This window comes from Lipophrys pholis, assembly GCF_963383615.2.
Source record: "Lipophrys pholis genome assembly, chromosome: 13".
Taxonomy (NCBI): Eukaryota; Metazoa; Chordata; class Actinopteri; order Blenniiformes; family Blenniidae; genus Lipophrys; species Lipophrys pholis.
In genome coordinates this window covers 13,776,420-13,802,504 of record NC_137632.1, presented here as the reverse complement: position 1 = coordinate 13,802,504, position 26,085 = coordinate 13,776,420, and the positions used below count along the sequence as shown (strand labels likewise).

The 26,085-nt window shown below is 42.0% G+C and overlaps 1 protein-coding gene across 8 annotated transcripts in view; it reads left to right on the top strand.

The window, feature by feature from the left end:
- The window catches only part of pkp4 (plakophilin 4), a 98,317-nt gene that overhangs the window by 54,401 nt on the left and 17,831 nt on the right, over positions 1-26,085 (top strand). For 3 of the 8 annotated variants that reach the window (XM_080478601.1, XM_080478606.1, XM_080478604.1), the window contains 8 exons: positions 4,380-4,414; positions 7,404-7,493; positions 9,244-9,369; positions 9,786-9,979; positions 11,157-11,730; positions 21,187-21,357; positions 24,007-24,217; positions 25,234-25,366. In XM_080478601.1, coding sequence (XP_080334727.1) covers positions 4,380-4,414; positions 7,404-7,493; positions 9,244-9,369; positions 9,786-9,979; positions 11,157-11,730; positions 21,187-21,357; positions 24,007-24,217; positions 25,234-25,366 — 1,534 coding nt within the window. Of the gene's footprint in view, positions 1-4,379; positions 4,415-7,403; positions 7,494-9,243; positions 9,376-9,785; positions 9,980-11,156; positions 11,731-14,594; positions 14,622-21,186; positions 21,358-24,006; positions 24,218-25,233; positions 25,367-26,085 lie in introns of all 8 variants that reach the window. The other 5 variants (XM_080478603.1, XM_080478607.1, XM_080478605.1 and 2 more) reach the window with 3 other exon arrangements.

Sequence of the window (26,085 nt, the reverse complement as noted above, 5' to 3'; positions counted from 1 at the left end):
CGGTGCAGGTTTATGGGCTGAAAAAGGGAGCAGGACAACAGCTCACTGAGAATATACTGTACACTCCCCAGCTATTTGCGTTCTTTTAATCTTGAAGGCATTCATTTAGTCACACTACTGGTATTTACAGATGAATTTTATATATATATATAAATTTTTTTTTTTTTTTTTTACTGGCTGAATCCTAGATATATTATGATACAATTAAACTGCTTAAAAAAATGTTAAATTATATATATATGCAGCTAACATTTGAACTAGGAGCCCTCTTGCTGTGAAGCAACAGCACAGCTTTTTGAATTTTTTATGTATTTATTTGTCTTTTAAGGTTTTTTTGTATTGTTTTTATTTACTTTGGCTCCCTGCAGTTGTTTTAAAAGTGCTTCATGAATAAAGATGGATTAGAACCACTGCGATACCGTGCCAAAGAAAAATAGAATCACAAAAATGCAACGTGCGTATAAAGAATGATAGAGAAGACAACAAATAATAAAGCTCTCCTTCAAGTATTGGTGTGAGCTGTAGCAGTTGAGGAGCTACAACTTTGACTTTCTCTGGATTCTGTGTGATAGAAAAGCAGTTTTTTTGTGTGTTTTCTGCTCTCATGGCGTCAACTCACTTGAATCATTTTGTGACCAGTGCAAACCACATTTCCATCATCTTGCGGGGGATTGAGTTCCTGCCTGATTAAAAAGCCCATGACTCCCGATCAAAGTGAAATGAGCTCCAGTGTTTTGGAACCTGATATTGCAGCGAGCGGTTAGTTTGTTATGGCTCATCCAGATGTGTCTTCTACTCGGTGGAGGAGCTGCTGCACATATACTGCTATTTTGAAATGCGCTGGTATTTACAGGAGCTTTCTAAGATTTCTGGTGCGAACACGTCTTTTTCTGCACTGACAGCAGTTTAAAAATGTTTCTCGCTCAAATGCAGATGTTAGTCTGACTCAATCATGCTGATCAAGTCACCGGAGTGTTGAATGTGTTGGTTCAGCTTTGCAACGTCTTCTTGACAACGCCTGGCAAAGATCCCACTCCGATCAAAACTGTGCTCTGTAAAATTAAATTTGCTGGTTATCAGCGCTGTGTTCACATCTTTTTTTTTTCTCCCTGTTGCATTCATATTCTTCTTCTAATCTAATGCTAATAAAATGTTTTAAATTCGTGTGCCTATTACCATGTTTGTCACACTTGAAAAAACTCTCAAAGAGCAGAATAATGGGTGAATAACAAAGTCTCCCCAGCTGAAACCTCCCTTTGTTATTCAGATTTAGTGATATCGTGGACTAATTTTCACATCAGTACCTGATGCTTCAAATATTCATAGGCCTTTTTGGCACAGGGTTTGCTGCTTGTGGCTTATGGGGCATGCACCCTAATGTACCATATGCATAATGTTTCAGTTGAGGTTACTGCTAAAGATAGCACATTTGTCATACGCATGTAAACTCTGACAGGTTTCTCCCTCGGGGACCAGGACCACCTGCCAGGACCAAGTGAAGAAAACAATGTAACACTACTTTCACACCTTGTTTCTGAAGCATCCACATGAGATGCCTGTCGCTGCACATTTGTGTGTGAATGAAGATTGAGTTTAAACATCGAGGTCACGCTGATTAGCACAATAGCCCAGCGGGAGGGCAGCCGATAGGCGACGCGAGTGACGTTTCCTGGCACCTCTGGAGCCGGCCGGCCACTTCCTTCATTTCCACAGACACACACGAGGGGTGGTCATCAAACGTGACTCGAGGCAAATTTCCAACCCCCCGGGAGGCGGTGCCTTTACTGGCCATCATTTCTGACTGTAAATAAAGCATTTTGCCAGGGTTGGACCTGTTGTGTGTCTGTGAAGGCAGTTTGACTGTCACTTTCCAGGGCCTTCACGGGGCCGGCTGGTCGACATGCAGCATGCGTGGTGCATCGTCATTATGGTCGCCATTCTTCTACTTTATCTGCCATGGTTCAGTGGAGCACAACTTGCCCAACTTCCTCTTTTTAATTGCCTGCACGCTCATTAAAATTCTGAGAGCTGTGCTACTTAAAGCTCATTTCGTGTCACCTTAGATGGAAGAAATAGCAGCCACAGCAGCATCGAGTGTTTGGTAGTAATGACCGTCCAATAGCAAATATTACAAAGAGAAGGGTGGTTACACCTTCTCCCGAGGTCTTGTACGAGGCCTCGGTCTAATGACCGGCCTCGGCAAATAGCTCAGAGAAATTGCTCCGGCTTTGTTCAGAAAGTATTTTCATGGGTACTTGAAATCATTAGATGGTTGTTAAAATGTCTATACATGATGGCTTGTTTCACCGATGTCCACTTTTCCTTTTTGCTGAGCCTTTAACCAAAACCTTTTAAGCAAAAAGCAGGATTACTATAATTGAACTAATTACCTTTTTAGCTCAACACTTTCATTTTTTTGTAGGTTTAAAGTGGCATATTTGCAGTTCTAATGGCTTTATTTTCATTTTTTTTTAAATCGCAAGCTTCATTTTGTTTATCTTTCCTTTCTCTTTTTTTCGTCCATAATGTTTTTTTTTTTAAATTGCTCAGTATTAGGATTCGTAATAGGAAGAGATGAGAATTAACACACATTAAAAGGAAAAATATACAATGGTGTGTTTTATGTTATACAGTCGTCAGAAACAAGATTGGTCTTCACTTAGATTTACCAGTATTAAGTTCACGTAGTGTGACTCTCCTCAAGCAGTAGCTTTTAGTAGACCTTCAGTGGGACACATTTCCCTGTGATATTTTTCCTTTTTTTTTTCACATGGAAAATAAATTATAAACAAGTAGCAGAATAATAGTAGTTATTTTATTAAAACTCACATTTTTACGACACAATTTAATTTAAGAATAATGACGGTAACATTATGTAATATGCTTGCCAGATATGTCCAATAAAAAGAATCACCATGGGAACAGTTATGCATTTTATGGATTCCAACAGCTGTAAACAGTGATATCTTTTAGAACTAAGACATTAAAGAGTCCTTCAATCAGAAATGACCACAGTGTGACCAGCAGTGTGAGAGCTCTTTTAACTTTTGTAATTAAGTGTAACCTCAAGCTAAATATATGAAGGGTTTAGAAAAGCGTTTATAATCAGAATCCTCAAGTCAACATCATACTTTTGTGCAAGGGAACACAAATGAATGACATTGAGTATCAAACTAAAGTCATCCAGCATATTTCATAGTAAATCTCATTTATATCCCAAATGAAATCCAGAGCACATGCAGACATTTAATATGCAGTTTCTGAAAGTAACTTTAAGGATCTTTTCAGGATATGCACTGGGTGTTACATCTCTCCCTCAGAGCTCACTCTGAAATATGATCCCCGGGTTCAGGATCATTCATCATTAGTCACCACATGCTGTCAGTACACTCTGCTTTTGCTTCTCGTTGTTCTGTGTGCTGACACTGAATAATAGACACACACTCAGGTTGGACCATGATTCTTCCCGTGCTTCTCTTCGGGGACCCTCTACCTCTGTGCGATTCTCTCTGCGCTGCAATGAATACTGGCAACACATCAGGGTGATGTCAGGATGTCAGGGCGCTGAGCCTGTAGACCAGGTGGTTGAATGTACAGTATCATGACTTTTGGATTTTCTCTGCGGGCTGCCCACGCACGGCTGTGCTTCGCTTCAGATCCCGATACGTTGAAATGTTGGCCGTTGACTTTGCATGTTTTTGAAGAAAAAAAAACAGCTTCCAGACATATGCTAACAGCTTTTATCTTCAGTGAAAAACTGACACCGAATGTTTACAAGGTGTGGACTTTTCTTTTAAGTTGCAAAATGAGTTCATGTTATAAAAAAAAAGAAAAAATCTAGATATCTGTTGTTTTTGTCTTGTTTCTGTGGTCTCGTAGTTTAGTTAACTTGTCAAAACATACAGTATATTATTGAAGTATTCTCAGGTCAGAAATGGTCTCAAATCTCTGAAAACCCACCCAGCAGTTGAAAGCGTTTTCTCATGCTGCATCCTATAGAAATGTATGCAGCTTTGCAGGGTGTCTCCACTGCACCAACAGTGCAGTGCTGGCGTCGAATATCAATTCCAACTGATGGGGGCGTGTGGTGCACTTTCAGCACAATTGGCCACTGAATATATCAATCAAGTCTGAAATATGTCCCTTCTTCTTCAAAATGCTTTTACCAGAAGTACGGAAATCTATAGAGTCAGCTAACACTCAACCATCATTTCACGGTGCCAGCGACCAGAGTCGTTATCTTAAACGTAGTGATTACCATCTCTGATCTTATTGTGTATCTTCAGTGTATCTAAACGAGATCATTCTTGTCTCTCACTGTGATGCCACCGGTTTGTTGTGCATGTATTCACTTTCCCATCTATTGTCCCCCCACACAGCTCCTCTGAGAAGTCCCTGCCTTGGAGATCTGCAGGTAAAAAAATATATACATTTTTCTATGTCTCTGCACATGCATTGTGTATTTTATTTTGTTTCTGTAACGCTCATGCGTTGTTAAAAAATATTAACGCAAGTATAACCTTTAAATTAAAGCTTTTGTTTTAACCAACGGCTGTTTTACTGGAACACAGTGGTCCATGAGGTCCCTCTGACTTAATGTAGGTCTCGGTCAGCTTTTCTGCGGGTATTTTCTGAAGGTCTTACGGTTTAAATAGACAACAGTCACTAACTACTACCCATTTGTTAATTCTACCTCCCTTTTGAGATCCACTGTAGACTGTGATGTGAAGTGAAGTCGACACGATAATGATAAAAACTAATATATGTAACATCAGTAAGTTGTCTCCCCTCACTTAAGTGCTTTTCGAATCTCATTGTCCGTTTAATAAAATGGGGGTTTGCATAAATGCCCGTACGCTCTCAAGTGTGTGTTTCTCTGCGTGTGTGTGAAGTGCTGTGCAGTTATGCTTTACATTCCCACAATAATCACTGCTAATATGAGCCCTTTCATCCGGGCGACGGACGGCCTCAGGCATTTTCTTGTTTTAATAGTTACTTAAGATATTTTTGCCCACTCAGTCAGAACTCCTTCAGCGACAGGTGTCGGAAGGATTTCTCTCAGAGCCCAGAAGATGTTTAGAAGAAAACAGATAATGAATTAAAGTCACTAATGTCTTTCATGGCTTATTAATTGCAGAGTGGAATACAGAATTTCTTCAATGGTCATTAATCTTTTATTTTCTATCTCATTATCAGAGCCCATGGGGGGGTTGTAGTTGTACATATACTCTGGTAGGATTAATACTACACAATTTGCTCATTTGAAGCCCGCTTCCCATTTTCCTTTCTGAATGCATTTCATTAGTGTTGAAACAGTTGGGGACTGATCGCAATCACTGTTTTGCTTTGTATTGATTTCTTATTGTAGTGTAGATGATAAATGATGATACGATACGGTAATGTACTTTCCCTCCCCGAATCTGAATGAATTAAACTCTAAATGTGCGGCACAGAGTCTAATCGGTTTTTCCTGCGAGCCGTATCGGCCTCACGAGTCGCCCGTATGTCTCCACTGCCTGAGAAAGTGTTACTGTAGAAATGAGCCTTTTAGCCTCAGGAAATGTCAATGCAGTCACACCTCATGCCCATTGAGAATCGAAAACAAACACACCCTTGAAAGAAAGCTTCCCCTTGTTTCTTTCCGTTTGGCTACTTATTGTTTTTTTTCACACCAGCCGCTCATCGTAATGCTGACAGTCGAGTGCGTCAGCCGCATGTTCGAAATAGCTCTCCATGACATGTTTAATAAAACTCAGGGCAACGTCATAACCTTATGCTTTGGAAATTAAACAAAAACAATCCTTCTAGGCAGACAAGCCATTATAGAAATGATTCATTGAACTGGTAAACAATGTCAACCAGTTTGACAATCCTTGATATGTCATTTCATTACATATGTGACATACAACAATGAGGCTATTCAACAAAGAGAATACTATTGCTCGGTAAAGAAACGATTCAAAATCTAAGATCATATCAAGCTATTTTGCTAGTAATTAGTCATTTTTCATATTTATTTTATGGTATTAAAGAAAATAATTTTATAGTTGAATTAATGCAATAAGTACTGTATGCGAGTGTGTTGTTGTGGGTTTGTTAAGCAGTACATCCAATAGAGGGCAGTGAAATTTATGGTGTTGTAATATTGAACATCAACAGTCCTTCCTCGTGTTTTTTAAAGCTTCCCAATGTTCAGACGAGGTAATGTCCATGGTTTATTCAGTAAGTCTTTCCTCAAAGGGATTGCTCATATCCGTTGTCTTCCAAGTTGTCTTTTATGTTCTTACCCTGCGCACCGCTGCCCCTCAGGTCATCAGTGGTATTACTCCGTTTGCTAAGCATCTGTAAATTCCCTGAAATCGTACGAAATTACACAAGTTTTGAAAATGGCAGACAATGGGCAGAAGGCTCCATCCTTGTCCATCTGTGTATTCAGCATTGAGCATTAAGGACCTTAAGTTGGATGAAGTGGCATGGACGATGGATGAATAGTCCATAAAAGTTCTTGGTGTAAAACTTGGTCCAAAAAAATCAAAAAGAAATATATTTGGTATGACTTTGGCTGTTTTGTCGATATTGGGTGCCAGAACTGGACATAAACAGACTCTTGACCTGCTCTCCACACTGACCCCACCTTTTGAACACCAAGAAAACGACAATAATGCTGATATCCTGCTGTTTCCAGTGCCTGAAAATCCTCACTCAATTATATTAACGTTCTCTAATAAGATGTTTCTAGCCTTCCATACATCACAACACCTTCAGTCAGACTTATTTTCTTTCATTCCATTCACAGAAACAGCATCAAGGCATACACGCAGGTCGCCATTGAAGTGGTCAGAAAACTCAACTATCTTGAGAATCAATTCCAAAAAAATCCGAAATTTCGAAGTTCTAAGGCAGCCCAAAAGGAGCAGAAGTAGTTGTAGTCATTAAGGCATTAACAGACATGTATTTCACACTTTTTCAACATCAGAACTAACTTTGGATTCTGTATCTAGAGCACTTCCTTTGATACTCCATCCATCCATCCATCTTCTATACCTCTTCCTGAAACTGAGGGATGCTGAGTTGCACTATAGTCTACTTAAAAGTCTTTACTGCAATGTTTTCCAGGACCATAAATACCTGACAGAATTACAGACAGAAGATAAAGACAAAGTGGTTATCTGTGCGGGCTTTTCTTTATTGTGTAAATTGGGAAGTGGTTGTTTTTCCTCTCCAGTATAATCTAATGCATCGTTTATAGATGAGAAACTGTCTGCGTTGTGCTAAGACAACTACTCATGGGATTGCCGACGCACGGGCACATGCTACAGATAAAACGCTCAAGTATAAAATAGGTTTTAAAACTCCACTCCCAAGACATAAATGTGGAAAGTAACGGCTTTCTTTTTCCCCAGCGTCTTGGAGAGAAAAGTTCTCTATCCGCAGTGGGCAGGTCATGTGTGAAAACAGACGCCATGGAGTTGTTACACATGGTGACCTTAAATGTGAGTGCCGAAAGCCTCAGCCGTACATAGATCATCTTCGGTTTGTGGAGAAGGGCTCTGTCTCACATTTGGGTTACTGTCTCTCTCTGTTGTCCTCTTCCCTTTTTGACTTTTTGGCATGTCATTTATCAAATTGTGAGAAAGCACAAGTCTATAGAAAGTGGTGCTTAAACAACATAATTGGTACCAGAGTGCCAAAATCGAAGCGAATCAAAAAGCTTGTTCAATCACGTCGGGCTGAGGTCCTTTTAAAATATCTTTTACATTTAGAAGAAGTCACACTGTTTTACTGTAAATACATTATTAACTCTCCTGTGCCACTGATGTGAAAAACATCTTCATCAACTGAGGTCAGCTAGGCAAACAAACAGGCTTGTTACTGTCATTTATAATCAAATATATAAAAGTATTTAGCTACAACTCTTCCACATGTCACATTTGAATGTGGCAACATATTATCACATCACATTATCATTGCAATATCAAAACTTTAGTAAAATCAAACATAAAAAAGTAAATGAGTAAAACAGGGAATACATCAAACCCAGTTGGATCAGCGACGGGCCAGATAGGTACATGGATGGATGATAGATGGTTTTAGTGCAAAAATGTTCACACGTAATACACCTTTTACAAACTTAAGAAAATCACTGTGGCAAACACAATGGTGGAACAATTATGATGCGACACTGATCATCTTTTTGTTCTTCATTAGTCTTGATTGAGTAAAACGGTTCAGTTAAAACTACCTCTTGATCTTTCAATATGTGTCATTTTTTATCAAGGACGGACCCAACATTGTTTTGTTTTTTTCCCCTCACCAAATGTCCCTTTGAATGTGTGTGTCTGTTTATTCTAATAGAGGAAAAACAAATGGAAGATGGACAATGCAAAACTATTAGGACACAGAAACAAGAATCCATTTCTTTGCATTTTAATGCACATTCAAGTATTGAAAAATATCAAGCCCTGTTAGAACTAGCACAGCTGATAAAAAATGCTGAGCACATTCTTGACTCCATTAATCTGCCTCCAGTCAATCCCATCTGTAAACAGGCAAGCGCCCTTAGATATCCAGAGGTGGGAGTGTGAGATGCCAGACTGTCAAACACACTCGGCCTATGTGTCAACCGGTTTATTCAACAGGTCAGCGTTGGCAACCGGGCCTCTTCTTCCTGGGATTCAGCTCTCATTCACACTCTGGCTAACATGGGCAGGATTGGACTGATCCGGGCCGCCGGTGTTTCCCTCCCTTGTCTGGCTGCTGTTGTAGCCATGGCAAAAGAACCCATTGACTGCGGTCACGCTTAACTAGATTGTGACTATGAGAAAGTGTTGTGCACGGGGACATTAGTTGGCTAATTTGTGTGTCTGTTTGCCACACTGCTTGTTTTCATGCCTGGGAAGAGGAGGGGTGTGGGGAAATGTTGCAGCAGTGAAAGTATTTGGAGCATGGCTATATACGGGGTATACAAAATGATGGGCTATCCAATTCTGACTGCCCAAATTAGTCTCGTAGTAAAATTTAATGACTCCAACTGTAAACAATTGTGGAACTAATGTTGTAGAAATGATTGTCGTTGTTGTTGTTTCCCCTCTCGATTCCCTAAAAAAAAAACCAAAAAAACTGTTGACGGCGTTAATGACTATTATAATCTTTCAGTCCCAAAGCACAAACTCTATGATTGTTTCAGACTCAAAGCTCTTTTCTCCTCCCTGTTTGACGTTCTGCTCCGCTGTGTTTTCTCAGATGCCGCCGCCTCGGGGGACACCAAGTCTCGGGTGACTGACAGCTCCCAGTCGCCCAGCTTCCGCGTCAGGGCTGAGTCAGAGCAGGTGTCTCTGTACTCCCCGGAGCAGTCCTCCCTTCATGAAAGTGAGGGTCTGTTATTGTCTTCTCTATATATTTGGCAGCCTTTCTTTTTCTTTTTTCTTTTTTTCCCTCAGTTATGTCGATTGCACACTGTCTCCGAGCTTTTTCATTTGATAACACAAACAGCTTGTTTTTTTTTTTTATCTGACAGCTTTGTCTAGTTTTACACTGATTCTTATACCTGCAAGTGTCACAGATATCACAGATTATGGATACTAGATGGTGTTGGCACACTAAGTCACCGGGTTGGGGGGGGGGGGGGGGGGGGGAATTATTACCCCTCCTGCTGTGTCATCTGTCATGGCTAATGCTATCTAGGCAAAGGTCATGGCTGTTATGAAACATTTCACGATGTGTCTCTGACTTTTCCCTCTCTACATTTCACTCTGTCTTTTTTTTTTTTTTGGTCGCTGTCTCAGGGTCCGCGGGAAATTCGTGTAGCTCCACTCAGATGAACTCCTACTCGGACAGCGGCTACCAGGATGCCAGCAGCGGCTACCTCAGCAGCCAGAACCTGGGCAAGGCCGAGCTGAGGATGCAGCACTCGTTCCCTGGCGCTGGCGCCGGCACCCTCATGAGGAACGCCAGGGCCGAGGGCCAGGCTTCAGCCCAGGTACCAACGTGTTGTGATCGATGGACGACGTATGGCTGCCGGAAAGCATCCCGTCAAACATCTTATCCCTGTCATGATGTTCAAGAGGCTTGTGAAATTCGGCGGCCTCACATTTCGCCGTTTCATGTTGCTCTGTGACGCTCAATGAGTCTGTTTACATTGTTATGAAAATCTATCAACTGGGAGTAAACAGTAATAATTTTGGTTATTTGAAATGTAATAAAGTCAAAAATTTTATAATTTGCCAACAGTGTAATGAAATATTTGACTCAATATCGTAATACATTTTTTTCAATAAATCATTGGCAGGTTATTGAAGTAGTTTTAAAAAAACTAAACTAAAATAAATAACATTTTGTGACTGCACCCAATAATGATAATAATTCATAAGACAGTATTTAATATGGATAATGGGTTACATGGTGGCTATATTTATTCAGTGATTATACCTACAGTGGATCACCGTCTCAATCATTGTAATGTTTTCACCATTTCTTACATTATTAGCAAATTATTTCATTAAAATGTTTAAAATGGGTAACATTATTCCATAATCAGCAGGTCTTGGTCTTCACTACTTTATTTAGTTGCTGCATACATGGCTTCATAAATGTGATCATTGAAAAACTCTCGACTTTTGAATTTCGTCCAGAGAACATGCGTAGTGACGAAAGATTCAAACTGACCGTGATTTTCAAAACCTCCATCCTTGTCTTGTTGAACATGGTGACTCCTGTGTCGCAGTGGTAGCTGTGTTAAGGGTTTCAATTTATTTAACATGCGATTCATCTCCTTATTGCTCCAGAAGTGTCTGTTGCAACATGTCGCTCATGGTATAACCACTTTAAAAATGTTTACTAAGATATTTGGTTTTATTTTCACACATGCGCACTTGTAAAAGAATGAAAAACATGAGATAAACATGTATACACACACAAATATGTGTTTATCCATGGACCAAATGTTGGTGTCACACTATCGAGGGGGACGCAAAAGGTGAAATAAATACGGACCCGAGTAAAGTCGTGGCCTGTAATGAATCGCTTTATGTAATGCTGTGTTAATTAGTGTTTCATTATCGCTGCACAAGCCCATTTATACCAGAGAACATAACATGTTTGTAGTTATACTGTATGTCGACAAGTACACAGTGCAAACGTGTTCCCCTTGTTTGCAGGTTCATGCGGTCACCAACGCCGTGCCTGGCCGCGCTATGCGAAGGGTGAGCTCAGTGCCTTCTCGCTCTCACTCGCCGGCCTATGCCAGCAGCATGTCCCCCTCCCGTGGCTCCCTGCGTACCTCAGCTGGCAGTGGCTACGGCTCCCCGATCGTAACAGAACCCAAGCCCCTCTCCAGCATCTACTCTACGACGTTGCCCTCTGCCCAGCGCGCCAGCACCGGCGGCAGCGGCTCGCCGTACTCCACCCAGAAGAACTCCCCCGCCGCCCTGCGTCGAGTGGGCTCCACGAACTCTCGTTCTGGCAGCGCGAGCCGCACGACCTCGCCATATCAGGCCCCTGCGGGGTCATCATCGGGCCGCATGGGCTCCCCTCTAACGATGGTGGACAACATCAACCCTCCGCTGACGAAGCAGCCGACTCACTCGTCGTCTCCGGTCAGAGCGAGTATGACTGCGGTGCCTCAGCACTACAGCTCCACTCTGCCCCGCTCTTTGCTTCACGGCGCCGACCCCTACGGACCCCAGAGCTACGACATTTATGAGAGGATGACGCGACCTGACAGCCTTGCAGGTACACACACACACACACACACAGACATACACACAAAAGGCCACACTGCTATTGAAAGTACATCTGTTCAGAAATAAAAGCATCTTGTGAATAACCAGAAGTTGTCTTCTGATTATTCACAAAGGATCACTGTTAGCTCTGTATGAGTCAGTATTTGAATGGTGCATGACCTACAGAGAACACATGTCAACATTGTCTTTTAAAAGAAATCTCCTCAATACAGTTCTGAACTTGGAAAAAAAAAATGTTTTCATTAGTTATAAAAAAAAACATTACTGAACACTTGGCATGTCAAACTTAATAGTTTTGTCGGTTGTTGGCACGCTGCAGTAGCTGATTTTACATAAAGATTTTTTTGGCTTGTTGCTGGCTCTTTTCTTACATATCGAATGTGAAAGGAAACAGTGACTGTGAGGTCTGTGAATGCCCTCAGCCAAAACAAGACTCCTGCACGACTACTAATGTTGGCTGAAAGAGGATGATAGACCAGTAATCACAGTCATGAATGAAGCAGATCTGCTAATGAAAAGACAATAGGAAAATCCAATATATCGGCACTAATGCCGTTGCCTATATATATCTAATGTCTTATGCTTTCTTGACTCTGTTCTAATCTCATAACCTGCTCTATATTCCAGCACGCTTCGGGTGGATTTCTTTGATTGCAGACAACTCTGTCACTCTTACTTTAAGACAAAGCGTGTGTCCTGATGATTTCCCATGTTTTGTAAAACACAACGCTCAAGGAAAACATACGAGAATAAATGACATTATTCTGTATTTGTCACGGTCGTGAACACGGGCTTACTTATTAGCTTGTCAGAAATATTCCATCACTCATCTGAATGTCAGGACACAACAAATTTGATATTTGAGTTATTGTGAAGTTCTAAAGCACAAGGCAGCTGTGGCTCAGTTGATAGAGCAGGTTGGTGTCCAGTCACGAGGTTGTGGGTTTGATCCCCCCCCCCCCCCCCCCCATGTCATCATGTTTATATTACAAAGTGTCCTTGAGCAAGACACTGAACACCAGTTGGATCCCAGTGGTGTGCGAGCATGTGAATGTGACGTGACAAATCATGTGAAAACAAGTTGAAACGGCGAAACGCATTTCAAAAGTGAAGTCCGCTTAGCAAGGTTATATGTGGATTCCTTTTTTACAAAGTCAAGCAACACACAAAAAAAAGACACAGAAGACTTATTTCTCTGGTGTATTTCGGCAGCTTGTGGACGTCACACTGAGGCCAGCAGGGATGGGGTTTAAATGACCAGATAGGAGGTTTGACTTTTCGGTTGGTCCCTCTATGGGAGAAGACCTTTAGTTTCATTGGTCTGTCTGGTCTGAGATTTTAACAACACGCCATCGAGAAGCACCAACACACCTTGAAGCACACATATATTGGCAAGGTGGCGACTTTAACCACTGGGAGTCACCAAAACCAGGATAATCATCTGAGTGGCGCGTTACAATTAATAACAGTAATTATTTGTGGGGCTGTATGAGTTCAACATACACATAGTGTGGCTTTGAGTGGTTGAGGTGACAACTTTGTGTAGAGAGCTCAGTGAGTGTCTTGATGGCAGAAGTTTCCAAGACGAGCGAGACAAATCTAAGGGAGGAACGACTCCTGACTAACCTCTGGTTCACCCCGGACGCAGCTTTGGTGATTCACGACTGTGTCATAACACTCCATGTGATTTGCACCAATTCTAGGTGTTGCTCATGTTTGCTATGTTTGCTGACAGAAACTGAATTGAGGAGATTGAGCCAGACAGGAGGGTGCCTCACAACTTTCACAGACTTAGTTTAACATTATGTCACGCATGGTGGAAAAACGCCACAAGACTCAAGGGCGAATGAACAAAAATCTGTCAACAAATCAACAAACTCCGCCGCCTTTTAAATGCGACTGTTAGTAACTGCAGACGCGTGTGTGATGGGAAAGAAACAAAGAACGATAAACATGGCCTGTTACCACCTGGTTTCAGTTTGTGCCAAGAGAAAGAGCACTGTTATTTGGTAGTGCCAGTCCCGATTCACAAACACATTATCATCATACACTTGAGTATTATTTTTTTTTTCATGCAGCCCTAGTTCATAATGTATATGCTTGACCGTCATTCAGGGATGAGATTCATTGTCACTTAAGATACCTGAACAGCTTTTTATCCTTATAAGAAGAAGTGTCCTTATGTTGGAAGACAAATGAAGGACATTAAAGAAAACGTTTCCACAACATGTAATGGGAGTCGCTTCCCAATCCATTATTTTCATGAGCACATTATCAAGGCAATATTGCCACTGCAATCACTGAGGGAAGAATGAGGTGTGTGTGTGTGTGTGTGTGTGTGTGTGTGTGTGTGTGTGTGTGTGTGTGTGTGTGTGTGTGTGTGTGTGTGTGTGATTTCCACAGATCAGGAAGATAATTATCAGACAACCTGCCTGCCCAAATTAGTTTTTTGTAATCCTTTTCAGAAGAATTGGACAAAAACAAGAGCCGGTTAATGATTTCAAGCCAAACTAGTAGTTTTCTCTCTCTCTCTCTCTCCCTCTCTCTCTCTCTCTCTCTCTCTCATAAACACCAATGTTTCTTTATAAATTATGGTAAATATTTAAAATGAATAAATAATCAGAGTTTTCGTTGGATCTCAATGTAACGTTTGTGTCTTCAGCTGGAGAATGAAATGAGTCATTTAAGAGCTGGTGGATTGTCGTTCCCACTGTTGAACCCCAGAACCTTTTTTGATCTCTCCTCGAGAAGCATAAAAAAAAAAGAGCTCTTTTCCACTAAATCATCTTGACTGTTTTATGGTTAATTGACTTTATTTCTCCTCGACTTCATGCTGCCTGGGTTTATCCTCAGATGCCCTCATTGACGCTGACGTTCAAGGTGAACTTCTGTGGTTGTCCCGTTGCTCGTTGTCTGTGTTGTCTCCTGCATGTGCATGTGTGCTCGTTACATTGTGATTAGCTTTGTGTGAGTCGAGTCATGTGACCCAAAAGAAGCAAGGATGTGAAACAGCATCTTGATTTTTTATTTTATTTATTTTTTCCTGCAAGAGTCATGAGTTTTGTCCTGTGGGGAACTCCAATGAGCTCTGGTGCTTCTGCGAGCACCACGGGATGTTCACTGTTTCTTCACTTAAAGCTGATGACATGTTGAAATTGTTTTATTTCTAAAGATATTTTGTCAGGCATGTGCAGAATGTGTCAATGAGCTCTTTGTTAAACTTATGAACGGTGAATCCTTCACAAGTCGCAGGTTTCGTCACGATTTTTTGCCCCATTTTGACCAAAATACCTGGAAACTTTTTCCAGTTGTTCCTCTGCTATAAAGGTCCTCTGCTCGTCGTCGCTTTGTGTTTCCACAATGTGTGAAAACTTTTGACTTCAGCTTAGAGAAACGTTTGTTTTTTTCCTGGAGAGGAGTATTACATGTAAGTACGCCGATGCAAGTGTTCAAAAAAATGGTTGTTTTGTCTTTCAAGGGAAAATGTTCTTGCCAATAGAAGTTAGCGGCAAGGAAACATTTATTTAAGATTGTGAATCATCAGGAAGGGAACTTAGTAGATGTAGAAAGAAAGAGCCAGTTCATCGGAGAAACAAACTAGTAATTTCCAACATATTATTTTCCAGGTAATTTTGGGGAAAGAAATCGACGGTAGTAAGAAGTGAGAAACTCAGGGTAGAATTAATTCTTGTTTTTCTTGAAATGTACTGTTTTGGAACTATTTATAACTAGATTGGTACAAGCTATAAAACAGGGTAAGCTTAAGTTATTTTTATTATTGTTATTATTATTTTTTTTCTTTATTTTTTTTTATGCACAGGATGTTAAACATACCACTCTGCAGATTTATGTGACCAAATGCAAGCATGGGGCCAAGTTTTGAATGAAATGTCTCCCAGTCAATACAAAAGACTAAGCAGCTCTTATTATTCAAAAATGAAACTCAAATGCGGGTCGGTTCCGTTTATTAATTGCTATGAATTTTTTAATTTTGGGGGGTTTCATACCACACACACAGACACACACACGCACACGCACACTGCTGTGATTGATGATGTGTCTCGCCGACCCAGAGGGGTTTTCAGCTCCTGTCCTCCGAGCCGACCCAGACCCCCGCGCCCCATCCACTCGCTCCCTCCGATAAGCCATCGTCTCTGTGTTTTTGCCTCATCTCGCTTTCACCTCCTCTCTCTGTGTCTGTCTCTCTCCAGCTGCCCTCGCCTCCTCCTCACTGTCTCCCATTTCCTCGCCAGCACATCATCTGCACTTTGCCTTTATCACGGTAATTTGTCACGAGTGTCTGATGAGGCTCAGCAGTGGGAAATGGGATGATCACATGATCTGGCTCGATTTCCAGCGTTCAACAAACACTATCCAATAGCTCAAACTTGATATTTTAGATGTCGGTGATTTTCTTGACGGCACCTCTTCCTGAAGCCCTTGCTCACATCCTTCTTGCAAACATCATGTGGTTTCCACTTTTTCAGTTCCAACACACCTGCATCCCTTTCCCACTGTTGTTTTTTTTATTTATTTATTTGTCCTGTCTCTTGCCCTTTTCTCTGCTCGCCTTTATTTACGACCACCCACCTGCACGGTCCACTCTCCCCGCTTGCCTGCACTGTCGTTGGCAGGATGTCTCAGCCACCCATCCTCTGCTGAAAAATGAAGACAAATTGTCCCTAATAATATACTCATTACACTGCATGTCCATTTCAGAGGAGAATGGGACAGAGAGGAATGACTTGGGAAATGGGATGTGTGTATTCTCTCTCTCTCTCTCTCTCTCTCTCTCTCTCTCTCTCTCTCTCTCTGTCTCTCTCTCTCTCTCTCTGACATCCGGGCTGCTGTGGTACTTTTAGCATGTTGTGGTCTATTTTTACCCTCAATTCTCACTTTTATGTATAAAGATTTTCTGGCAATTTTCCCAGCTTCGTTTGATGAGATCAGATTGTTTGTGGAGGTTTTTTTAAAGTAATTTTGTGTTGAGCAAGGCTTTCAGCTGCATCCATTCAAGTGTTTGTTTCTCCGGAGCAAGCACACGCCAAGCCGCCTCGCCCTTCATCTAGCCTCTCTGCCAAGTGTAATCTGTTAAAGCCACGGTGAGAGGACTGAGGGGGAGAATTAAATGACTATAACGCTGCAGGAATGTGGCCCATTCATCCTCTATAGACAGCAGTATGTTATTTGTCCCTGACAATTTGCAGATGCTGTTAGAAGTGACTGCAGCCGCTCTATCAGGGGAGCCGAATAAAGAAGGCAGACAGATTAGGCTCCTCTAAGGTGGTTTGAATGTTGCCACGTTCAGGAGCACTGAGAAGGAGAGATATGGACGACGGCTCCTGTGCCTGTGAGATTCTGTCGCTCTCACTTGGTCACAGCTGTGCCAACACCCCCCCCCCCCCCCCCACCCCCCACCCCCCACCCCCCACCACACCCCATTCATGTGGCCAAAGCTTTACATGGGATGAGAAGTCTCTGGTGGTCCTAGATGGCCTCATTAACCCCCTTTTCATTTCCATCTTTTCTTCCCCACCCCTTTTTTTTTTTTTCTGTTCTCTGCACTTTTTGTCCCGATGCTCCCGCCTGTCCTTATGCCTTCCCACTACCTCTTCGCTCTACAACCCCGCCCCCACCACCACCACCACCACCGAAACCTTTGAACACCAGAAGCTGAACTGATTTCCTGCCAAGCTGCTGTTAGTGGCTATTGTGTGAGCTGCCACAGAGAGTGAAAGGCTTCCTGGGCTATTGAGTGCACCACAACTGCACACAGCAGCAGAATTATTAGTATTTTTTTTTTCCATGCTGTTTTACTCCCTACCATGAACAACAACATGCCTCCAGTTCGAGAGTAGCTGTTTATACGCAGTCTGTTCGGTATAAACATTTTGTTTCACATAAGCGCTCTGAGCGTTTAATAGAACCCATCGATAAGTCTGACATGGCAAAGCTGCAGCGCATATTGCAGCTGCAGTGGTTTATTTAGCAATAAGTCACAAGAGAGCACTAAAAGCTAAGAGACATACTCCCAGCAGTGCTTGAAACTTTCTAAGTTGTTTGCTTTAAGTGGCCTGTTGGACTATTTAAATCACATGGAAAATAATGTATTTAGTTGTTAATTAAAAAAAAACTAACTGTTAATAAACAACAGCCAAACAGTAAATATGCCAGACTGATATTCGCTCAGTGTTAAACAATGTTGAGTGTTGTGATGTGGGTGGGAGGAAAATTACGTTGTAATAGATAATCACTGACTGATAATCTTTTTTTCCTTTTTTCTTTTTTACCTGTAAGTTTTAGACAAAAATCTAAAGTAATAAAAAGAAACTTCACAGCTTTAATTCAATACCAAAAGTCTAAATGTCAGTCTTGTGAAAATTACTAGCTGCAACACTGTAACATGGATTTCATAAACTCACGTATGACAGTAAGTTTGACTGCGCAGTGTTTTACTCTTACTATGATGTACTTCAGTGTACAAAAAAACTAAAAGTTATCCTGGAAATAAATGAACTCGGGATCGATCTGTTCCAGTAGCATTTCTGTGCAGAGAAAAAGAAGTAGATGGTGGAAGTGGCTGTGGTCCAGCGTTTTACCTCCTCGAGGATCTGCAAATTGTTTTGATGCGAGTGGCTGCAGCTTGTGGCAGCAACCACACTGCGCAGTGTGCTGAGGTGGTGATTGTTGGATTTGTGACAGTGTCAGATCATCGGTGGCCGTATGTGAGTGCAGAACTGCCACGTTAACGAGCTGCAAACCCCTCGTGCTGCACAACAACAACAACAACAACAACAACAACAACAACAAAAAGAAGATTTTAATCCTGAAATTGCCAAAATCGCCCATTTTTTAGTCGTCTTCAAGGGTGCCAGTTGTTTGAGTAGTCATTTGCATACTTTGAAAATACCTTCATCAAGATTCACAAACAAATCTTTTTTAATCTCATACTGCTTATTAATGCAGTCCACTGTTTTAAATCCATCGGCTTCACAGCGCCCTGGGAAGCTTAACATCTCTTAGCCTGTTGACCACCGGCAACAAACCGTTGCTATTGTTCATTAGAAACAACCAACTTTATCACAATATGCTGGACATGTGATAGAAAATATGAAAAAGCTTGTTTTCTTGATTAAAAATAACACCTGATTGTGTGTTTTTTGTTTATATATTAGTTGGTTTTATAGCAGCAATAATGAACTGAAGCAGAGAAGAGACCAAAATAGCCCAAGCTTGTTATTTTCTCTCAGACTCTCCTCGTTCAATTTCAAACCACCGTACCATAACTTGTTTTTTTTTCCCCGGTTATGTTTAAAGACACTTCTGACTTCAGCATCAGTCCGGCCCACTATTGACTTTGACAATCTTTACTCGATTTCCCCCCCTGAGTCTCTCTGCTAGAAAAGGCTACAAATATGCTTATTTATTAATTTCCTCTGTTTCAAACTGACAAGATGCCCTCATTTAGCTGGTTCTGCATGGCGGAGCCAGTGTTGAGCGGCAGTCTGCGCCTGAGCCCGTACAGTCGGAGAAAACCCAAGCGACATTTAGGGGCTCGTGAAATGTGCAGTGAGCAGTAAGTTGCCAACTGTACGGCGGTCCACTGAGATTCACAGCTTAGTGAGCTTCACTGTTATGCGCTTCGACACAAACATTAACAGGCGTTAAAAACTCCTCCAGTTGTTTGGGTTAGGTAGACAAGAATGCGGACTGAAGGAAAACAAAGCTATCTCCACCTCTTCATTTACTATCCTCATGTGTCTGAAAAGTTTTTTTCGGCTTGAATGAGAGCTCAGACCCTGACCCAGTTTTCTAATTTAACAGTTAAAGCATAAAGATTGTTGACTGTGCTGCAAGGTTTGTTGCGTCTCAACAGCTTGTTGAGCTCCGAGTTTAATAAAATCAGGAAATGATTGGCTGAGTCACACCACGATTGTGCTCCATTTTCAAGCATCAGCCCTCGGTTATTTTGAGGAAATCTGTGCAGCCTATTATCCGTCTCCCGCCCAAACTAACAAACTCTCTTTTACCTAGTGTTTCATCTTTTTTCCTGAATAGCAATTTGAGTTATTACAGATTATTCTACCTATATCAAAGTCAATCTACTCCTACCCATGACTTTTGCAGATCTATTAAATGCTGCACTTCTTAAAATTTGAACATTACTTTGAAAGAAAAATAGTTCTACCACTTTTTCATTTATTTACCATGACATATATCTTCTCAAAAAGTACAAAGAAGACAGCATGCTGGAAAATCTATTTCTCCTTTCTTCCCTTTTTGTGTGATAACGTCTGTTCCAGAGGCGACTCGTACGCACTCCTTAAAACAATGTTTCTTCATCAGTTGATGTTTTTGCCTTGAATTCTTCTTCAATGATAAACAGATGCAGTATATGGGTGTGATTGTATCCATGCATGCACGTGCATTATTCAGAATAAAGCTCACTCTGAGCTGAAGTCGGTTGTGCATTTCTTGCATTTGTACTGTTTGTCTTTGTTCGCATGCAGTGGTTTCATTCTGTCTTTTCTTATCTTGTCCAAAACTATACTGTTTTTTTCAATCGTAAATACTGACTTCCTTTAATACAATGCCATTGTGAGAGATGTGGAAATACTGGCTTAATTTCAGTGGTGTCATGTTGGTTACTTGCTCATCTCTGTAGATATGCCTACAGACTCTATATGGGCTCTATATATGATTTCTTTTCTGCCAAATAAAATAAATTTTCATTAACTATGAGGATCAACTTCCAGCTGCCGGATTTGTGCTACATGTCGGTCAAAGTGGCACCACGTCTGCTCACATTTCTGTCCACGTTGCGTTATTTGCTCTGCGTTGATGTAGTGCCGACGATGCAAATCGGTGAACCGCATTATCATGCAAGAATGACATTAACGTTGACGACCATAAAAGGAGCCATGCTGTTTATTGTGATTGATTGCCAAACTCGGAACAAGTATCAAGTGACTTCAAGCTGACTATACCTTGACCGAATTATTTGTTACCAACAGCAGCCGAGAGAGTCGGAGGATCTCGGCTCAGTCTTGAGTGTTGGAAGTGTTAAAGTGAGGAACCGCCTTCAATGCAGCTTCAATCTAATCATAGGAATTTCTGGGTTGCATCTAGGATTCAAACCCGGGTCCCAAATCCTCAAGTTCTAAATGTAACTTGATGAAGTTTAGTTTGAAAATGTCTTTAAAATAAAAAATCAAGACCTAAGCTTTTATATCTGCTTGTTTTGCTCTCTGCTCAGGAGTCCTGTCCGATACTCTTATCGTAGTAAATAATCAGAATGTAATTTAGTGGCCTACTCAATAACACTTTGACAGGACACTTGTACGCTGAATAACAATTTCTTTCAAGCCCAAAACCTTTGACACCTCAGACTGCCACACACTGTTTATCCACCGCTTATCTGCTGACCGTCCTTTCACATCTACAGGGATACGGAGCTCGTATGCCAGTCAACACAGTCAGCTGGGCCAGGACCTGAGGTCAAACATCTCCCCGGACCGTCACATCGCACCTATCTACGAGGACCGGACATTCCAGGGTCCGTTGTTCCGCAGCCCGAGCCACACCCAGCAGGGCACCCTCTACAGGAGCGCCTCAGGTTGGTCCAATATTATTTAGGGTTTTGATTCTTTAAAATTCTCTTACTTGAATCAAATATAATATTTTTGTTATTCGTCAGCCAGCTCATGCACGTGGCACTTGCATGCTTCAAACATTTATTATGATGGTCATTGGTTTCCTCCCACAGTCCAAAAACATGCATGTGAGGTTAATCGCACATAGGTGTGAATCTGAGTGTGTGTGTGGGATTTTTTGCCCCACTGTGTTTGCCCTATAATGAACTGGCAACCTGTCCTGGGTCTTTGCCCATAATTACCTGGAATTGAATTCAGGCAACCAGTGACCCAGAACGAGAGAGAGTAGAAACCTGAACCGGTTCCAGTAGCCGATCAATCTATTTTCTGTATATTGGGGTAAAATAAAAATAAAAAAAACAACCTAAAAATGTTGTTTGTGTACATGTTTTGTTCTATAACAGTGCACATAAACTTCTAAGTTGTAACTTATGATTTAAGCGCAAATGTGACTGTTTCATAGCGATGACATCGAAGAAGTCGTTTAATGAGAACGGGTTTATTTCAGTCACACTGCCTTCACCCTGAACAGTGTGCAAACAGCACTGCTCAGTGCGGAGGAAGCTGCAGCAAACCATACACACTGTTGTTGTAAGTGCATTTTTTTTTTGTGTGTGTGTGACAGATCAGCCTTCAAATTATTTTCAAATCTACCAGAAACTCCATTTATTTGTCCTGGTATTCTCCTTCCTCCCTCTTCTTTTTTCGGGTTGTTTCCATCTGCAAGGAGTAGAATCACACACTCGCTACTCACAACATTTTTTTATTTCAGACGAATACAAGCTCACATCAGGAGTGTTTTAGTTTTCTTGTAGAGTTCTTATACATGTCTGACCGCACAACGTTCAGGTTTCCGTCACCTATCGGGGGGCCCTGACTCTGGTGTGTTTTTCACCATTTGTCCTTCCATATGGCCTTGGCACCATGCATGCTATGTCTTTTTCTCCTGTTTTTTGTCTCTTGATTTCAACGTTTCTTTCTGCCACCCTCTTTTTCCGCTTCCCCAACTGTCAGGCGGAGAGGCTGAGACATGAGTTAATAGCCAGGTTCTGATATGTCATCCTGCCACAAAAGAGTCCATTACCCGTGTGTCACGCTGAGAATGAGAGGAAGGGCGTAGGGGTGTAGGGGACGGCTCGGTTTCCCACATCCACAAACTGCTCTCGCTGCCTGCTCTCCTGATGCTGGCACTCTCTTCTCATCACCTCTCCTGCCTCAGACACACATGCTTAGTTGCCACCGACACGCACGCACACACACACACTGCATCCAGCCCCCTCCTCGGCACACCGGAGATCTGCTTAGACCGATAAACTCACTAATAAATGCTATTGATGCGGCTAAGGAGTCTCACAGACAAGCCGCTATAATGTGTTTATGGGAGCTGCACTGAGGAAAGGCGAGTGGAGTGAAGATGTGGGGGAGCGGGGGGTTTCCAATATAGAATCTTTGTAAGAACCACCTCATTAAAAAGAATCCAATTTAATACCCAAGTTTGCTTTGTTATGCTGTAAAATGACATTTCAATGGGCAATTTTCCTCTACCAGCTTTTCATGCGTTTTGGTGGGAGCAAGATTCTTTTTTTAAAAATGGGAATATCAATTCTTTGCTGAAAAGGAGAGGAATGGACTGTAAGTAGTGCCGCTAAGCTTGCAAAGCTACACTATGCTGTTTATAATTTGTCCTCCAGTGTCTTTGACGCTGTGAGGATACATTTTGGGGAGATAACCATATTGCAGGGCAGAGCTACCGGCCAACATGAAAGTGCACCGATGCGAGAAATTGTGTTTTTGGACTAACCCCACAAGTTGACGTCTTTGGTTTCCTGGTAGGAGGGAGTTTAAGCAAGCCTGTGCCCAGCAATGTTGGACGGCTGATACAGATCTGACCGGCACAGTAGTCATGCTGCCACAGATCACGTGGCTCCAGTGAGAAACGGGGCTAAATCCAAAAAGCTTGTTTATGCAGTTCTGCGTTTGTGACCTACTGTGTTTATTAAAACTGGGTCATAATATCACTCGGCGCAAATGAAATGAGGAAGAAGGACTGAAGCAAGATGCTCTCATGCCGACTTGTTTTTTTAATGTTTGTATTTGTGCTGTTTCCATTTTACAAGTGTGTGTGTTTCGACTGGCTTTAAACTCGCCGTGGTTTACAGAAGAGTCTGCGCTGTTTTCGGCAAAGTTTGTGTGGGGATACAGTGTATCGAATGAGCGAGAAGGCGGTGAAGAAGGGATTTCTGGATCATCACGCAGGTTGGATCCACGGATGCTCTTTGAAAACCAGCAGGAACCCTCTGGCTAAACACAGCCTTGTAAAAGCAAAACAAGTAAAGCGGTCTTTGAAGGAGAAGAGTTCTGCTTTGTGCAACCACAGGAGCTGCATTTTACCCTCATCATTAATTGGTTCCAGATTTGAGAATTTGCTGAGTGTGTCAGAAAGGCCGCATGCGTGTGTTTCCAGTTCCTATAGTTGTATGCTGTGTCCCAAGCTCTGCGTTTGGCTGTAAAGGTCAGAACCCTGCTAATCTTGCCCGACAAGGCTTTTTCAACTGGCGTGTGTTTGTTTTGTAAGTTTTAATCCTCCTGACTGTTTCAATTTTCTCCCTCAGGTGTGGGGAGTCTGCAGAGGACGTCCAGCCAGCGCAGTGCCATGACCTACCAAAGAAACAACTACACCCTTAACACCGCAGCCACATACGCTGATCCCTACCGCTCTGCACAGTACCGACCCTCCGATCCCAATTTTACCCACCAGGCTGTCGTCATGGACGATGGTGCCACCCGTTCTCCCTCTATCGACAGCATTCAGAAGGACCCAAGGTAAATACTGCTCACACTTCGGTGTTTTAACTGTGACCCTGAACTATTCTGTGTTTAGTAATCAGCGTAGTGTCGCACGAACCAGCTATTCAATGGAGCGACTTACGCTTACAGGACATCCGTGTTTCTGCTGGGTCAACACCAGTGTCCTCTTACTATTCAAACAGAGCGCCCCCCTGGGTAGTCACACACACAGCTCGAGCCATTAAGCTGGCTCAACTATGCCTGGCTACTTAACAATAGATTCTCACATGCACTGGAGTGCTGCGTCTGCTCTTGTGCGGCAGACGTATGCGAGTGGATTGACACTTGTAGTAAACTCCTGACCCTGCACATTGGGAGCTGTGTTTACAATGCGTGTATGCTGCGGTAGCGTAACTACTTCACGCGAGTCCGCCGCAGGGATTACCATGGCCCGGGTCCATTCAGGAAGTGCACTGGCAGAAAATTTCCTTTAAAATATTTCTTAACAGGACTCCTGTCTGGGGAAATCCTGGAGTGAATTTTTCAGCGTTGGCTCGCCGAAGACAAATTTCTTTGGACTCGTCTGGGATTTTTCCTGCTCATAATTCACAGTCAGTCGGGCAAAGACTTTTCAGCTGCAACTCAGATGCAAGGAATATCACTCTGTCGCCTACTTTGAGATACATGAGCGTGGCTGCTACTCTGGCGGAGAAAATATGTGCAAATTGTGACAAAGAGAAAACATTTAAATAAGAGATGTGGTGATATGGATTGGGAAAAAAATGGCTTAATCAATATCTTTTAAGAGCATTGAATTCCTCCTGTATTTGTGTAGTTTACTACAGAAAAGGCATTCAACCAAGTGTGATCAAAGTGGACTGGAATATGCAAGCAGATGTGAATGTAATTTCCTGGGTTTATCAGTTTGCCCTGCGGCGCTGCGGTATTCATTTTGAGAGGGGAGAAAGTGCCTGTGGTGTGATTTTTAAGGAGGAAACACTGTTTTCTGTCTCCATGCTGATACCTTTTTTTCCCCCCACCTGTGCTTCCAGAGAGTTTGCGTGGCGTGACCCGGAGCTGACGGAGGTGATTCACATGCTGCAGCACCACTTCCCCTCTGTGCAGGCCAACGCAGCCGCCTACCTGCAGCACCTGTGCTTCGGCGATAATCGAATCAAGACTGAGGTGCGGGATGATTTCATTGCTGTTGCTCATTAGAGGGAATCTTCCTCAGTTTCGGATGATTTACAGTGTTTGTGCAATCATCATCATGTGATGTTTGATGGTTTCTTTTAATTTAGGAAGCTTTAACTATTAGTTCTGCTGTACCCAACGACCTCTAGAAATAATCTGTCAGGTAACAATTAGTAAAATGTACAAATGTGAACGGAATATGTGTTTTAAAGAGAAAACAAGAGCTTACTGTGCCTTTGTGTTTGTGCTTTTGAAGATTTTGTGTCTCACGAGGCTTCAATCTTTTCCTTGCTTCCAGGAAAAAATTTCTGTCCAATTATTCGAAATTGGCAGTCTGTGCGAAATCTATTTATTTTGTTGCACCACAGAAAATGGTGCTATTACCAATACACCAAACCATAGTTTGAAGATTAAAAATGTGCAGGCATTAAAAATCAAGGTCTAAAATTCTCTTAATATTTCTCTGCATTGTGGCAGCTGCATAGCTTTTATACTCGAAAATAACAAGCGCCAACTTTTTCTTTTGTGATATCAAAGAAATAGAAGGAACGAACAAACGAATGAATGGTTCGTTTAGGTTACAATCCGCAGCACAACACTTGAATTGTGCGCATTCAGCTTACAAAGAATTATTGTACATGCTTGCGCTAAACATTCTCTCACCCCCAGAAAATTTGACACGCTCTGTAACCGACAAAGGAAAAGGCTGA